General features: G+C 35.6%; 1 protein-coding gene across 2 annotated transcripts in view; it reads right to left on the minus strand.

Moving 5' to 3' along the window:
• Nucleotides 1–18,859, minus strand: part of Bckdhb (branched chain keto acid dehydrogenase E1 subunit beta) — a 187,955-nt gene that overhangs the window by 127,527 nt on the left and 41,569 nt on the right. For both annotated transcript variants that reach the window (XM_077801776.1, XM_026410869.2), the window contains exons 4-6: nucleotides 13,053–13,186; nucleotides 12,657–12,812; nucleotides 10,125–10,233 (exon numbers count right to left, since the gene is read on the minus strand). In XM_077801776.1, the coding sequence (XP_077657902.1) occupies nucleotides 10,125–10,233; nucleotides 12,657–12,812; nucleotides 13,053–13,186 (399 nt within the window). The remainder of the gene's footprint in view (nucleotides 1–10,124; nucleotides 10,234–12,656; nucleotides 12,813–13,052; nucleotides 13,187–18,859) is intronic.

Genomic DNA, 18,859 nt, shown 5'->3' on the forward strand with positions numbered 1-18,859 from the left:
AACCAGGAGTTATAAAGATGGAAAGAGATTATAAGCCAAAAATGAAAACCTGATATTGGCAACAAGAACAAACTGCTCTAAGAATACAGAGAGAGGCACCAACCCAGTTATAAAGACCAAGGTTTCACCACGGAGGGTACAACTGATGGAGGTCCTAGAGACAGACACCTTACCAGAGAAAACAGAGGTCATTCCATATAGAAAGAACATACACAAAGAAATGGAGGTTTAAACCCAAGTGTGTTCTTGCACATGTATCTAAGAAAATACAGATTTATATGATGTTGCAGATGAACACTGAAACCCATAAATGACCCTCCTACATTCCTATATGCACTTTCCAGTTCCTTCTGCCTAACTATATTAATAACTTGAATAGAAAGCTTCTGCAAGTAAATAACCACTTACTCCTATTGATGTAAGTTTCCCTGTGAAGCACACTATGGCCATTACGGAGATAACAGGGTCATTTCTCCTTCCTGGCACTAATCTCCAGTAATGCCAGTTTCCCTATAAATGTGAAAATCAGGTAGGGCTTTATTCATGTTGCATTATACATGTTACAGTGACAAAAGAAAATGTTCTCTGTTTTTCTCTGTTTAAGAGGAAGCAAAGTATAGTTCTAAAATGTTAGTGCATGCTGCCTGATTACCATAGCATATTCAGAGTCTCCATGCCTCGGAAATCCTACTCTCATTTGTCAGAATTTACAGTCTAATGGGGAAGAATGAGACAGGGGGAAGATCCATCCAACCAAAAGCCCAGTTCTGGCCTTGATTCTTTATCTAATTAATCTGGTAGTACTCATAACATATTCTATTTTTTTTTTTTTTGCCTCATCTATAATCCTAGAAACATCATAGGAACAGAATGAGGGCATATTAAGATAATCACCCTGGACACCTTTTGTGTTCTTAGGAAGAAAATTGCATTACAATTTAAAATCATTCAATGACATAGTCATTAAGGCTATAATAAAAGTTTCATCCTAGGAAGAGTCATTCTTATTCCTTCTACCATTTACTAAATAAAACTGATATAGAGGCACAGTATACTGATATTTCCTTGTGAAACAAATTCTGTTTTAGAAATGTTAGTTCAAATAAAGAAAATAAGGCTACTAATAAGCTTTGCAACATAAAAAGAGTCCAGCAACACTGGGGGTCATATTTGTGATAACCTTATTTTCTCAGATAAATCTAATAACAGCATCTTGACTAGCCACAGAGAAGATGTGAAGCAATAAATTCAGTATCTATACATGCCAGGTAGCATGAGACTCCTGACCACTATATATATATATATATATATATATATATATATAGTTAATCAAGCTGTTTAAATGTTAAGTAAAACAGCAAGTCAGGACCAGCAAATGTTTTGCATATAACCAGGAAACTCCTCACACTGAGATACTTCTACATATAAGGTGTGAATTTAAGATTATAAATGTCTTTATAAGTGTTTTTGCTTCAGAAGGTTTTTTGTTTGTTTTTTGTTTGGTTTTTTGTTTTTTGTTTTTTGGGGTTTGTTTGTTTGTTGTTTATTTGTTTTGTTTTTTGGAACTTGGGATTAAACTCAGAGATGTTCTACTACTGAGCTATATTCCCAGCCTTTTTTATTTTTATTTTTTTATTTTGAGGCAGGGACTCACTAAGTTGCTTAGAGCTTCAATAAGTTGATAAGGATAGCAATATTACAAAGCCATTCCACATCAACACATGGAGTTTGGAAGAGGGGCAAATCATCCAATAAAAAGAATTATGTTGAGATAGAAAAAGAGTATTTTATTTTCATTGTCAATTATAAAATATAACATTATTTTATGCATTGATAAGGAAAAAGCTGCCAATTAAACTTATACATTTTAGAATTTTAACTTTAGTCTTATTGAAAGAGAAATGTGTAATAGACAGGACTTTTTATTATCATCCTGATACATAAAAACAAAATATAAGCAAAATACATTGGTTTAAGCTGTTTTTAAATTTTTTTTACATTCAAAATCTAATTGTTCTCATTTACTTTTCACTTATAATCATCAGTATCCATGTCTCTTCACAGAACACCATTTTTTGTGTCACCAAGCACATCAATGATGCAGACTTTTTAAATGGATTCATAAAAAGAATTTAAAAATTTAAAAACTCTCAAGCTAGCCCACTAATTAGGTACAGCCTACTTTTTAGTTTCGCTTCAAAGGGTTGTTAAACTATTGTGATTACCGGTTTTCCCTGCCCTTCCTACTCACCACAGCTATTCAGAACCTCATTGTCAAAAAAGTTCTCTGATGTTGCTAGAATTTTCTTCTCATTTGTGGATATGTATCCTGTAGGTACTGGTACTCATTTTGATATATGTGCTTGAGCAGTTAATAGCAATTCTCAACCCCTGGATGATTGCAAGACACCATTGATTTTAAGCTACATTCCAATTTCAGAGACATTAAAATGTGAGGAGGAAATGGGCAATTTACAGTCAATGAAATATGTATTGCTATACGTATTCCATTGACTTCACAACATTGAAGTATCATTACAGATATTTTTCACATCATGCTTTTGGTACCTGAAGTCCCTCAGTTTCCACAATACAAAATTACTCCTGAGGAGCAGTAGTTCCCATTAGTCACCAAGCATCAGCTGCTGTGTACTGACTTTCTAAATGCAGACAGCAGTCAGAAAAAGTTAGCAGATCAAATCAACAAAAGATAATCATTTTAAAATATGAAAAAACATATAAGGATCTATGATTTCTTTATTAGATTGCAAAATTCCTCAGTGCATGACTGAACAGTGATAACGAACTTTATCAGTAGACATTCAATCAGGAAAACAAAAATCTTTCCAGAAGAATCTGATTGAATTCAGAGAATCAGTTGCAAAGACGTTGAAAGGGATAAAGTAGCAAATGATGAAATAGCATGACCCAGAGATCAGCAAGCAGGTAACATGTCTGGAACTACCATCTGCTGTGACTGAGCAGGACATTCCCCCCTGAAGGCCTCTTGAGAATGCTACAGCCATCATCCCTGCAGAACAATAGTCCTCGCAGCAGAGCAGTTTCCTCAACAGCCACTATCTGAGGTGCCTTGAAAACCTCAATGGCTTCCTTCCCACCTTCTAAACTAGCACAAGTGCCACCCCCACTGAGGGACTCTAACTGAACTCAACTGGCAAGTGGGTAATGACAATGCTGCCCACTAGCTTCCAACCCCAGCCTTGCAGTGGGGATTGCAGAGGAGCAAATATGAGGATGAGAGCCAACTGAGAAATATCCAACGGATCTACATCATAAACAGCACTTGAGAAAAAAATCACTTTGATGAGAAGTAAAGAAATCTCAATACATTAATGATAATTGGATAACAAATATTCATTGAGGCTTTTCTATCTATTAGGCACTGCTTTAAGCACCTTAAAGGTATCACCTTATATTATCTTCACACCTCAGTGTGATTGATATGAGATTTATCTCAAAGCTACAGATGAGAAAGTAAGCATAGACATTAAGTAGGTCTGTTAAAGTTATAGGACAGTAAGTGGTAATTCTATAATCCAAATTCATAACTACCATGTTATATTGGACTGAAATCTGCCCAAAATGGGTTTCAGTAGAAATATTAAAATATGACCACATATCAAGCTTGATCCTCACCATTAACCTTGAAAATTAATAGCAGCAATTGCATATTTTAAGAAAGGGGATATTATACTTGTCATATTTTTTTTGAAAAATAGAAAATAAAAATCTTAGGATTAAATAAATAGTTGCCATTTTCCTTAAAACCAATCAAGCATTAAATCTAGAATTCTCTTACTGGTCCCCAGCAATTCACTTCCATTTTCACAAGTTAATTTTTCATACACTAAATGGGCTTTATATTTCATTCCAACTTAGAAATATGAGAAATATTTCCAAGGCCAAACTGTAAAGAAAGTAAGGCAAGTATTACTTACACCTCCACATACATTATCACCCAGCACCTGCTTCTGTGTATTGCATTCTGTACAACATGCCTCCATTCAGAAACCAGTATTTTTCATTTACATAAAGTCCTTCATATCAAATTATGAATTAAAAGTACAACACTATGAAGGACTCTGGGTTAACTCATATGGCCAGAAATTATCATGGATAAACATGTAATGGGTTTACATTATTTTTAAATGAAGTCATACATGAACACAGTACTTTTTCAAATTTTTATATACCAGTAATGACCAATTTTAACATGTAACGGGGGCAGGAGGATTCTACTCCCAACAGTAACAAATACATAAAACATCTAAGACTAACACTAACCACAAATGTGCCAATCTAATGAAAATATCTACAGAATTTATTAGTGGACATAAAAACAAGTTTAAGTGGAAACAACCATATTCTTGGAAAATAAAAATCATTATAGTAAAAATACTAAAAGAAAGAATAATCTCATGTTCTGCTAAAGAAGGAGAAGGAAGGAAGGCAGGAAGGCAAAAATATTAACTGCTATTAATGATGACAACCAGTAGGAAAGCAATGATATAATGGTGGCATTCCCCAGAAGTTAAACTTTTGAGATCCAGTGGTTTCAAAATAGACCTCTAATAAACAAATGAGTAAACTCATTATTTATCATGACCTACAGAAGAGTTCAAGTATAACTTAGAAATTAAACATTTCTGCTCTGCAAAAGGCCCTGTCAAGAAAATGGAAAACCAAGCCACAAACTGGAAGAATAAATTCACAAAAGATGTAGCTGATAAAGGACTGCTATTCAAAACACTCAAAGAACTTTAAAAATCAACAATAAGGAAACAAGACAAAAAAAAAAAAAAAGTCAAAGACCTTAATAGACACCCTAACAAAGAAGATACAAAGATGGCAAATATTAAGCTATGAAAAGACTCTTTGCATCCTCTTATTCAGGAAATGCAAATTAATTATTCTGTTTTCTGAAAAGAAATTAAAATAATCACTTTAAAAAATATTAAGTAGTATAACATATTATTTGTAAATATAATGACTAATTATCAGAAGAAATTGCTGAGTTGAAAGCTGTTGCTTGTAGGGGAAGAAGCATAGATCTGGTGAAGGATTAGGTAAGAAACTGCTATTTTATATTATATTATTTTCACATTAACTTCTATGGAACTATTATTTCAATTGAAAAGCTACTTTAAAAATCTAACCAATGAATTAAATTTTCTCTCATTAGTGTATTCAACATATTCCTGTCAGGGATTATACCTAGAATTCAATGTATCAGCATGCACAAAAATAGTCTGCTTATACATAAAATACAAAATACTAATTCCTCTCTTCTATGTACACTATTTGGCAAAACATATTTTTAAAGTCTTCTACCATTCAAAACCTTTTTATAATAATGTTTTTCTCTTCAGAATTATGAATCCATATATAATTAATGTAATTGTTTTTTAAAAATCATCAATGGCATTACGGCCCTATTTTTGAAAGATTTTTGGTCCATCCAAAAATCCAAGAAGTCAGCCTATCTCACTTACAAAGATCCACAGATAAAAGTCCCATCTGCTTCCATCTCACCAATGTCCTGAATCATTCAATTAAATAAAACCCACAGTTCAAAGACTCCAGAGCATCTCTCCTCCAGATGCCTCTATTTGATAATGTCACCTGACTCATTCTTTTCAATCTTAGCCATTTTATACATTTTTGACATTGTCTAGATTGCTCTTTCTTACCTATCATTTCTAAACATCCCTGTGATTTCTAAAAAGATTAACTGCATTCAAATGTCTTAACTACAATAAATAATCAGGAAATCCAAAGATATGAACAGATTACTCTTTCTACTACATTTATAATACCTAAAGCTTTTATATTTATTGTATATTTAAAATAAGTAAAAATAAAATTCAAGAAACTATTTCATAGAGAATATATTACTTGGGCTGGGGATGTAGATCAGGAGAAGAGTATTTGCCTACCATGTGTAAGGCCCTGGGTTCAATCCCCAGTAACACACACACATACACACACACACACACACACACACACACACAAATGCGGTATTACTTACCTGTTTTTATTTTATTTTTATCCATAATAATTCATATAGTTGATAGCTGAACTTAAAAAAATATTTTCTAAATGTTGCAGACTGGACACACAGAGAAGAGATCATAGCAAAGATGTGTAAATAAAGCACAGCATATGGGCAGCAGGCCCAGAAATAAGGGTGTTGGAAAAGTTGAAAAGAGCTGATTGGGGTAATGCTATCCATTCACCAGATGTTTCCACCTATTCTCCCCCAAACACATGAAGACTCACTTCCCAGCTGGTTTGTCTCTGGAGACAGGGGACTAGGCCCTTTAATGCTTTATGGTACAGAGAGAAGCTAAGTCCACCCTGCCCTCATGGTGCTATACCAGACTGTGACATGTAGTTTTTATAACCATCAAAGAAGTTAATTAATCCTATGTCAACAATATGTATATATTTGAACCTCATAGTGTATGCAGTATACACTACGTAGGGATATACTGCCTCAACATATGACTATGGATAATACTGATTTCCATTTGATTAAAAGGATTAGGAGTTCAATGCCAGCCTCAGCAAAAGCAAGGTGCTAAGAAACTCTGTGAGACCCTATCTCTAAATAAAATACAAAATACAGCTGGGGGATATGGCTCAGCGGTTGAGTGCCCATGAGTTCAATCCCTGGTACCAAAAATAAACAAATAAATATATATATATATATATATATATATATATATATATATATATAAAATTTCAATTCTGCAGGAAATTTTTTAACCAGCATATTTTTGGGTATGAAATTGGGCCACTAAAGGGAGTTATATTTTATATGTGCCTTTCATTTAAATAATGATTAATTGGGATACCCATCTAGGCACAGTGGCACATGCCTATAATCCCAGAAATTTGAAAGGCTGAGGCAGGAGGATCACCAAGTTTGAGGTCAGTCTCAGCAAATTAGCAAGGCCATAAGCTAAAATTTAATGAGGAGGGAGGGAGGGAGGGAGGAAGGAAAGAAGGAAGGAAGGAAGGAAAGAAGGAAGAAAGGGGAAAAGAAGAGAAGAGAAGAATGGGGAGGGAGGGAGAGAGAGAGGGAGGGAGGAATTGAGGAGGCAGCTCAGTAGGAAAGCATCCCTGGGTTTAATCTCCAACACCCAAATAAATAAATAAAACCTAACTCTATAACTTACTGCCTCCGTAAAATGGAATTAAGATATGTAAGCTCACCAACCATCAGTTTCCTGGTCTGTCTAAAGGTGTCTGACAATACTACCTCACAGGTTTTGTGAAAAACACTTGAAATATGTCCAATATCTGGCTCTAGAGACAGACTCTGGATTTAAATCCTGGTGTGTAACTTTAACAAGCTTTTAACTTTCCTAATCTTCAAGTTCCTCATCTATAAAATGCTTATAATGATAAAATTTACCTGATAAGGTAATTGTGAGAATTCAATTGAATAGTTCACATGTCTTCACAATATAGCACTATGTCCAGCACCTCAGTGTTCAGAAAGTGCTTCAAAACCAGGCACAAAGGCATATGTCTGAAATCCCAGAGACTAAGGAAGCTGAGGCAGGAGGATCAGATGTCTGAGGCCAGGCTCAAGATCTTGTCTCAAAATAATATAAAATTAAAAGGGCCTCAGCTGTAGATCAGAGGTAGAGAGACCCTGAGTTTAATCCCTAGTACTGAAAAAAGAAAATTTAAAGAGTCTTAAAACTAGGCAAATACAACATGGATTATCTCACTTAATCCTCTCAGCAACCTTATAAAACTGAATAAAAAAGATGAAGGTTTCTACTTCAATTATTAGAACAAAAAAATAAATAGCATCCATATTAAATTATGAAAGGCTGTAGTAGTTCATTGTGCTAATCTGATTGGGGATATTTTCCTTTGAAAAGAGAAGCATCTTTCCTCTAACCAAGATTATGTATTATGATCATCAAAATTGCCTGCTATACAAGTAAAATCTATAGGAGACTGAAACTCAAAGTAGGTTTAACTTAAAATGAGATTAAATGGAAGAAACTAGCGGAAAATCATTCGTAAATGAAGATTAAAGGAATAAAAGTAATTCAGGGCCCCAGTCTCCCAACATCCCAGGCAAACCCCCTCTAGACAGTGCGGCTCTGTCTCCTCATAGAAAATCCCAGAAAAGAAATCAGAATGGCTGGGCTTGAGCCACATGCTACATCTTGAGACCATGGAAGTCAGATGATGACCGGAGCCTCCTCAGAACCACATGGAGTGAGGTGCAAGCACTGGAGATGGGGAAAATGTGGTTCCAGGAAAAGAAGGACCAAGAGGTGCTGAGATCATTGGGAGAGCCATGCCCTACAACTCTAAGCCGAAGGCTTGAATTTGCCCCTGTAATGGAATTGTTTCTGAAAAGGACTTAGTAATATAAATGTTACAGATTTCAGTGGAAAGTGTACATTATGGGTAAGTTCTTAGAGCTGACAAGTTAACTTTTTTAGATGCCTAATATTTTATTCTCCTAAGGAAATCTGCACCCAGAATCCTTAAAACATTTGTTTCTGGAATTTTGTATAGAATACTGCTTCAGACATGAGAAAACATCTCTACTTTAATAATACTGCAGAAGTTTGTAAAACAATGTCAGTTTTCAAAAACAGACAACAATGAGAAACATTTATTCATCAACAGAGAATGGATAAAGTGAGGCTGTGTGACCCATGAAGAAACTGTAATACATGCATGCAATGAATAGTCATACCAAGGACTGAGACTTATTCAGAAACATTTTATATGCCTCAGTTGTTCAGATGTTCTTTTCCTCATAGCCAAGAAGCATTGCTCAATTAATTCATGGACAAAGATGACTCCAGATATTTGGTTACAGTATATTAGTCTTATTTACAGGCCATCAGCTTGGTGATAAGAGAAGAGGCAAGTTTGTTTCCTTAGTAGTAACAATGATAGTACTTGGAATAATAATGGAAATAACTGCCATTTCTTAGAAGTAATATAATAACAATAAAAAAGGGTTATTCATACAATGAAATGGCAATGTTTACTACTTACTAATAACATTCTAATACTGTACAACTGTGTTCAATATTTATTGCAATGGTAATAAGCAATGAATATTCACACAATGGACTGCTACTCAGCAATGAAAAGGGAATAAACTCAGTGGTACAATTCAACATGTATGAATCTAACAATAGCTTGAACAAAAGAAGTCAAACACACAAGAGAATGTATACTGTGTGATTCCATTTCTATAATGCCCAAAAACATGTACATCTAATCTAAAAGCAATCAGGAAGTGTCTGAGCTTGGAGTAAGGAGAATGGATTTGGCAGGAAGTAATAGGAAGGGACTTACAGGAATGATTAAAATCTATTATGTTGTTTTGTACAGTGATTACTCGAAAGTATAGGGCAGTCAAAAACCCTTCAAATTGAACACTTAATATCTGTGCATTTCATTGTACATAAATTACACCAAAATAAAAACATGTTTTAAATTTAACTTTTCAAGGAAAAGAGTGATTTGCCAGAATAATTTTCTTAAATTCAAAACAAAATATACTTTGGACAGAACAAATCATTTGATATTTGAAATTTCCATTACAGCTAAGAAATTAGTGGTCACACATGTGTTTATAGTTATGATTCTGAGCTAACAGGAGGGTGAACTGCATCTCAGTTTGCTGTAGACAGTGACCCCAGCGTAGACCTGATATCACAGCATACCTGCTAACAGTGCCTCCTTCACGGTTAGAAGTAATCTAACTTAGAAGACACTTATGGTCACTTTAGCCAAAGGGGAATTTAGATACTATGTTGTATAATAACTCTTGGGCTTTTTCATTCCACCCACATTTACTAAGCACCCACATATAGCTCCTTTGTTCTTGCTACCACTTCACAGTGCATTTTTTGTTTCCAAAACCAAAATATAAAATAGCTAGATGAATTTTCCCTAAACAAAATTTACACCTATGGATACACTAAACAGAAGAAATGAATCAGAATTTTTTCTACATGAAAAATATAAATCCAGCTATTAAAAAGTTAAAATTTCTTAAGCTATGAAAAACAAAGCATATATTCACAAGTATAAAACAAAACCTTTACCTGCTGCTCTGTAAAGTATTTTAGGTTCAAAAAATATACAAGGATTTTTGTCCTCTATGCATGACAAAAGAAGTCCCTTGGCCTGGAAAGGGCTTCTGGGTATGACCACCTGCAAAAACAGATTTAAAAAAAAAAAAAAAAAAAAAACACAATTTTAGTAAAAATGTATCCCAATAAACTTGTTTATAAGGGTTGATATTGAAGTAATCAACTTTACTAAAAATAGAAATTGATTCTTTATTTAACCTAATTACTATTATAAAATTTGCAAATTATCTAAAAAGTTCCTATCATTCAACAAATATTTATAAGATGACTTCCATGATCTGATAACTAAGATACTGCTCTTCTCTTAAGGAGATAAACTTACCTATTTAAAAAATGAAAGGAATTCACAAAGAGCATATATCGAAGCAAAAAAATAAAATCATCAATATCAATCTGTCTTTACCTATTAAGTAATCTCTTCTACTAATATTCTCCTTCTCCAGCTACATGCAAAGTGCACGTAACTATCTTCTCAACTTTAACACACCAAAATTTCCTTCCTCCCCATGAAAACTGCAGTCTTCATCTCATGAATGGAAAAGTAACCACTGAATTTTATGATCCAGGCACATTATGTCCCATTTTGGCAGAATAAAAAGCAATGTGTTCATGCTTCCAGGTGACAGGAAATGGCTCCAAGTCCTTGAAAACCAGGGTGATGATGAAGAAGATGATGGTCACGGGAAAGGGCAGGTGCTAATCTGCCAAGCACTGTGTGGATTAACTCATCTCATATTCACAGCACCCTCATGAGGAAGCTAGTATTGCTTTTCTCACGATAGAGATAGAGAGTGAGGTGTAAAGAGACAAGAAGAAGCTTGCCCAAGGTCAGACAGCTTGCCAGACAAGGATTCTCACCCAAGGATGGGGGCTACAGCCTGAGGTCTTAACTTCTATACAGTGTTGCCTGAAATCACAAACTTGTGTCTTAATTCTTAATGACTCTAAAATAATTGTATGACGACAAGGATTACATGGGAAAAATTATTTTTAAAAATAAGCCTGAATTTATCACAGAGATTCAAATAAGATTCATTGAGCAAACTACATGGGCTTTCAAGGTCATTTTTATGCCCTCTTTATTGAAGGAATTTTATTTAAAAAATAAAATAGCAGCACAAATCTAGTTCATTTTCTGTAAACAGGCTTCTGAACACAGAGTAACCACATCACATAGTATGTTTATTTTATATTCCTACTTTTCAGATTCTCTTTTTCTGCTTTCTCATATATTTACTTTTAACCTTTTTTATTATATGTATATTTTCATTTGATGTGGGAAACACAGAAAGAAAGCAGAAGAAATAAGAAAGAAAGAGGACAGGGAAAGAGGAGTTAGGGAACTGCGAAAAGGTCTGCTCTTTAAAACACTGAGTAATGTTAAAAACGTTCAGCTCAAACAAAAAATAGCTATTGTCTCTAATGGAACAGTTGTCCTAGCCTACAACTTCTAGCTCATACTGAGCCAGCACAGAGCCACCACTCACATAGGAAAAATCTCATAGCTTTTGTCTGTGGAAAAAAACAAACCAGAATAAAACACATGTTCACAACCAAACGATGTCATCAAGAACAAACATCTCCATATTGAGATATCTGTGAGTTTCTACGATTCCCTGGAAAGATGTTCAGTAAATAAGAAATAGAAAAGATGATAGAACAAAATATTGACATAAAATACTCAAAATAATTTTATTATCCAAAAACTAAGCTCCTGTGAAGGCCAATCATGACAGTAAGATGTTTCCAAGTTAATTGTTTAAGACAGTATTACCTTACTCTAGATTAGGAAAATTACATCTAAGTAAGAACCTTCTCCCCATCTATGAACTAATAGCAAGTTTCATATCCCTCTGACTTCAAGGTAAATGTAAACTAAATGGCAGACTTATTTAAATCATCTCAGAAGCAGTTAAGTGAGAAAAACCCACTAGAGAGAAACATAAGGCTTTGAAAGAGGAGTAAGACAAACCAATGATGTTCTCAGTTATATTCTTTGAAATCTATGATGTCAATTATTGCCAATGTCAAGCCAGTATTTCTTCAAAAAGAACCATCTGTTAAACTGGGCATTGGATTTAAAAGAAATACCAGCCTCCCTGATTGGGGGGGGGGGGGCGCACAGGGAGTAGGGGGCTGTGTTTGTTTGCAGTACTGGGGATTAACCCCAGGGATGTTCTATCACTGAGCCACATCCCCAGCCCTTTTTATTTTTTATTTTGAGACAGGGTCTTATTAAGTTGCTAAGGCTGGCCTCAAACATGCAATTCCCCTGCCTCAGCCTCCTGAACATGCAATCCCCTTCCCTCAGCTTGGATTACAGGTAATATGCACCACCATTCCAGCATATCTTACTTAACAGTTAAATTCACATAAATTCCAAAATCCTGTTTGTCCCCAGATGAACACATTAGTTAATATTAACAGAATCAACCAAATGGAAATATCAAATGAGGATCTAATCAAGTAAATAAATGAGTATACCTTGATTCCTGGGCAATGGGCAAAAAAAGCTTCAGGACTCTGAGAATGATAAAGAGCCCCATGGCCAACACAGCCCCAAGGGGCCCGGATGGTGAGGCTTCCACAGTTGAAAAGATCCCCAGAGCGATAGCGATACTTGGCAGCTTCGTTAACAATCTGGGAAGAAGGAGAGAAGGCACATGTTGCAATGAGTCCTTCCTTCCCAGTCCATCTTCTAAAATCATCTATTAGAACTTTGATTATATTCCCATTAGAAAGTTATAACTGTAAAACACTAAGTTAGGGTTAACAAAATGTGCTAAGATGGACAATGGGAAGATGGATGCAATACTTCAATACTTCATGGATTTAGCAACCTCACGAATGCTCATTTACAATAAAATATGAAGCACTTACCTGATCAAAAGCAGGGAAAATGTAATCTGCAAACTGAATTTCAGCAATAGCAGTAGCACCAGTGACTGCAAGTCCAATTCCAAAACCAACAATTCCTTGCTCACACAATGGAGTATTAAAAACTCTGTCTTTTCCTTTAAAAAAAAAAAAAAAAAAAGGAGGAAAAAAAGTAGACAACATGATACATGAGAGTAATGTAATGCATAACACATCTAAAATTTAGTAAGTTAATAATTGCAAAATGGAGAACTACAGAAGACATAGAGGAAACAGATAATAAATAGATGGGGATTGATTTAAATGTAATCAGCAATTATATTAACTGTAAGTAATCAAATGTTTCCATTGAAACACTGTCACGATGGAATAAAATAAAGCAAAACCCAGTCATTTAAAACATAAAGACAAATTTTAAACAAAAAGAAGGAAAAAATATACAATGAAAAACATAATCAAAAGTAAGCTGATATCACTGTTAATAGCAGACAAAGCCAACCTCAGGGTGAAAGGCATTACCAAAATTAAGAGGCAAAGTTTATATAGTTGAAGGGTTTGATTCACAAGAAAGACACAACAATCCTAAACCAAAATGTATCTGACAATAGACTCCAAATAAATGGGGAAAATCAACACAACACAAAGGAGAAATGGGCCAAGTCACAATATAATAAGGAGATATTTAACATACCCATTCTAATAACTGACATAGAAAGCATACCAAGAAAAAGGTTTAAAAGTATACAAGATGTGGACATGATTATAACTGACACACACAGGACATTACATCCAACAGCTAGGAATACAAACCCTTTTAAAGTAAACAGAGGCCACTTACATTAACTGTCCATATACTAAGCTATAAATCCTATTTTATTAGCTTTTAAAGAATTAAAATCATACAAGGTATATTCTCTGACCATGGTGGAATTAAGCAATAATTAACAAAAGAAAATTTAAAATCGTGGGCATACCAGGGATAGTGGTGCATGCCTATAATCCCAGCGGCTTGGGAGGCTAAGGCAGGAGGATCAAGAGTTCAAAGCCAGACTCAGCAAAAGTGCACAGCTAAGCAACTCAGTGAGACCCTGTTTCTAAAGAAAATACAAAATAGGGCTGGGGATGTGGCTCAGTGGACAAATGCCCCTGAGTTCAATTCCCGGTACCAAAATACAAAATTCCTAGTCAACTCTCTCTTAGGACCCGTCCCTGTGTAAGTAATGCTTCCTGTTTCAAAATGAAATTGTTACTTTGCTCTAAAAAAAAAAAAAAAAAAAAATCCTTATGGTAAATATATACCTCAACATATTGAAGCTTTAAAGACAATGGCAGAGTTGCCTCTTTCAGACTAAACCTCTGGCACTGAATGATTATAAATTCTAGGCAAAATGGAGACAGCTAGAAGTCAAACAAACAGACTCAATCTTTTTTTATTTTTTAAATATTTTTTTAGTTGTAAATGGACACAATACCTCTATTTATTTTATGTGGTGCTGAGGATTGTACCCAGTGCTTCATGCATGTGAAACAAGTGTTCTGCCACCAAGCTACAACCCCAGCCCCAGACTCAATCTTAATTGGGGTCGGAGAACCCTGCCTGGGGCTGCCAGTGGCTGGAAATGGAAGATGTAAAGCCCTTAAAGAAGGCATATGTGGTGGTGCCCCAAACTGTACACAAACAACTCAAACACTCAATGACCCCTATACCTCCAGGACCCTCCAAAAAATCCAACAGAAAATAACCTCTGAAAGTGGAAAGAGCTGAGCAGAAATTTCACCTGTGCCCAATGAAGCGGTGACAGAATGAGTGTAAGACTAAAGTAGAGGAGTTCGATATACCCCTCTAGCTTCTCATCAAACCCACAGGTACAACTTTATTAACATACCACTCAATTGTCATTTAAAATTTTACCACCTCTCAGATACTGCTGGCATTTCATGACAAATTCATTTCACATCAAATTCTATTTGGGGGACTGAGTGGATGCAAACAATGGCCACAATCTGGCCAAGTAGACAAATGTTTTGTGACAGATCTAATAGTCATACTTCATTTCTATAACCCAGGGCCATCAGTTCTTTTTAGTACATAGAATTCACTTTCAGCTCAACCATTTTCTTTAAATATAAAACACAAATAGGGCAGGTGTGGGAAATGCCAACTAGACACATCTTGTAGTTTGAAACTCTAAAAGCAGCTGCAAAAACTTAAAAGCATGATTCATTCTCATCATGATCTATGACTATCTTCTGAAAGTGTGACCTCAATTCCTCACAATCCCATTTGACAGCAAGTAGCTTGATAATTTTTGAAAACCTATGATTCCTTTAAACTAAGAACAATTCAGTGGTAGAAATGAACATAAAATTCTAGTAGCCAGCAGCAGAATCCACATTCCTAGAACACCTGATCCACCTTAGCCAAACAAGGAGCATTCTTATATATTCCTTGATGCTTCAAACCCACAGGATGCAGGAATTTGGGATCTGTGTAAGAAAATATAGCCACTAGAAGGCAGAAAAAATAGTACATTTCTCAGAACTCTTTTGCTCCAAAGAAAGCAGCCCAACAAATATCTCCAACTTGTTTGCATGATATAAAAGGAAGTGTTTCAATGTGAAAAATCTGTTTTTGTTTTCTCCCAAATATTGATGGAGGGTAGAAATACTAATAAGGTGCACAATATTAATAACTTCCTCTCTCATAATGCAATTAACACAATGTAAAGTTCATGCACAGACTAGATGGTAGATGAATTAATACAGTGATTACACTATGAGACAAGGCAGACCAGGATTTAGGTGTTATCTGCACAAATGACTAACATTCCCTAAGACTCTGCTCCTTACATGTAACAGAAGAATCATGATGTTGAAAAGACAAAAATAATTCAGACACTCCCTCGACAAATGTTTATAAAGTATTTAACATACAAACACTTTTTTCTGCGTGTTAAGGAAAACAGCAGAAAGAAAAATGAAACAATTTTTATCTTCATGAAGTTCATATTCTAGTTAACAGAAGCAGATGATAAAAACAAAATAAAGAAGTAAAATAATTTATGGTGGTAAATGCTATGGAGAAAAGCAAGTCAGAGAGTGGTGCAGGGTGGGACTACTGTGATCTCAAATAGGGAGATGGAAATCAGGAATGCCTCTGAAAGGCAATATTTAAGAAAAGAATTGAAAAAAAAATGAGGAGTGTAGCATACGTATATTCAAGGGAACAGACGTCTGGGCAGAGTGACCAGCAAGAACAAAGACTTTGGTAAAATCAAGGTTAGCATACCAGAGAGCAAGTGGGTATGAGAAACCCTGGCAAGACACAAACTCAAGAGTAATGAAGATGAGATGAAGAGGCAGCTGATCAGCAGGGCCTGTAGACCACGGTGTTTACTTTCACTGAGGAGAACCAGTGAGTCAGAAAGCAGGTGAGGGAGGGAAACAGGAAGTCATACAGCAAAGCCTTGCTGTCCTCTGAGTCCCATTTCAACAGGATCCCCTCTGGCTGGTATTCTGTGAATAGCCTGTCAACAGCAAGGGAGGGCACAGCAAGGCTGATTACAGGATAGTGTGATATTCCCAGCAGAGATGATGACGCAAGATAACAGAGAAGGTGGAAAAAGAAGGGGTGAGACTGGATATATTCTAAAAACAAAGTCAAAAAGATGTGCTGATAAAATTCATGTAGACTGTGAGTCAGAGAAATGCTAAGGATGATTCAAAGGCTTTTGGCCTGAGTAACCTGAGTGGAGAGTTCAGTTTGGGAGACATTTACTGTGAGATGCCTTCAGACGGAAGGTAGAACTGTCAGACTGCTGGATATGAGGTAGAAGCCTCCAGCATAATGAATGGGATAGGATACAATTACTTAGTAAATTAAAATGAAGGACACAAGAGTGGTTGTGGATGCTACAATATTAAGAGAACAGCAGGTGATGGATAATCAGGCCAAAGAGTTAGGAGGAAAACTAGAAAAATGCTGGCCTAGGGGCCAAATGAAGAAAGCATTTCCACTGAAGAAAGTGATCAGTGATCAACTTTTGTCATGCACTATTAGACAGTGAGATGAGGGCTGAGAATTTTATCACTGATGACAGAAAGCTTAACTATAGTAAATTCAAATGAGAAATTGAAGAAAATGAGTAGTTACAAGTACATGGAGAAATTCTGCTATAAAGAAGAAAAGGGCAGCAGTCACCAGCTGAAGGGAACAGTATAGAATGGAAGAAATAACATATTTGCATACTAATGGGAATGATGTGTAGACAAGGGGAAACTGATGAATTTGAGAAAATTACTGAAATGGAGAGAATAATGACAGGAACCACATCTTTGAGAAGGAGACTGCAGAGGAAGGGGTTCAGGTGCCTGATATTCATTCAAAGTCCAGGAGTCAAGGAGCATAAGGGCACTGATGCCAGCACATGGACAGAGTCAGGGGTGAGGGGTGCCCAAGCGCTCTATAGTGGCAGTTACTTATATTTTTAAATAAAATAAGAAACTAGATTATTAATAAGGAAGGATGGGAAAAGCCATTTGAAGGAAGAAATACACAAGACTGAATGGACAAAAAAATATGCATGGATGGGTAGCAATATGAGTGGCCCCTGGAGGTAACTAGTCTTGAACTCAGGGTGCAACCAGTTGGTGTTGCTCTAGCAACATAGAGCAAAGGGAAGTTGGGTTTAGAGTGAGATGCACTTAAGTAGAACTGGATTTTGACATGGATTCTAAGGTGGGTATAAAGGAAGAAAGGTCACTGGAGAAGACAAAGACAATAACAGGGTGGTGAAATCTGTGGCTTTCGGAATCATAAAAGTCAAAAGATTGCTGTAGTAATGGTACCAGAAGCAGGGAGCTGGAGAAGTTCAAGACTGAGGTCAAGAGTTGGGAATGCTCAACTGAGATTATGGAGAGACTACAGTCACTGATAATGATAAAAGTGTGAATGACCAGCTAAGGTAGGATGAAGGACAAGATCACAAGAGGAGAGAAGGACAAGAAACTAAGAAGCCAGGGCTGGGGATGTGGCTCAAGCGGTAACGCACAGGGCGCTGGGTTCCATCCTCAGCACCACATAAAAATAAAATAAAGATGTTGTGTCCACCGAAAACTAAAAAATAAATTAAAAAAAAAAAAAGAAACTAAGAAGCCAGAATATTAGAAAGACTGATCATGTAGACACTAACAGGAGAACAGAGAGGATAGAGTAAGGTGAGGAACAAAGAACTGGAATAGGTCAGTAGATGAAAAGGAACAGCTGTGAGAGTTGCTTATCACTTACCTGGCACAATGAAAGTATTTAACAAATATTTATTATAAAACAATAAATTAGAAAATGGGAGGTAGGTTTAGAAATCTACTTTTTAAGTCTTTTTCTACCTTCTGAGACGACTAAACTTGACTTTTGGGTATTTGGAATAAAATTTTTCAAATTCCATGTTGTATATATGTAATAATACAATGGTCTTTAACCCAGGTGGTATGAGAATATGGATATCTCTGGGTTGGGCACAATGGCATATGCCTATAATTAAAGCTACTCGGGACGCAGAGACAGGAGGTTCACAAGTTCAAGTCCAGTCTAGAAAACATAAAAAGATCCTGTCTCAAATTCTTAAAATAAAGGGCTGAGAATTAGCTCAGCAGCAGAGCACTTGCCTAGCATGCATAAAGTCCTGGGATTAATACATAGCACTGCAGAAAAATAAATAAATAAGATATCTTGAAATATACTGTGGTTTAAAATAGTCACCTGTGTGATAACTGAAATGTAGAATTAACTTATGGAATCTCTATGTCTTAAA

The sequence above is a fragment of the Urocitellus parryii genome, chromosome 8, assembly GCF_045843805.1.
Source record: "Urocitellus parryii isolate mUroPar1 chromosome 8, mUroPar1.hap1, whole genome shotgun sequence".
NCBI classification, from domain to species: Eukaryota; Metazoa; Chordata; class Mammalia; order Rodentia; family Sciuridae; genus Urocitellus; species Urocitellus parryii.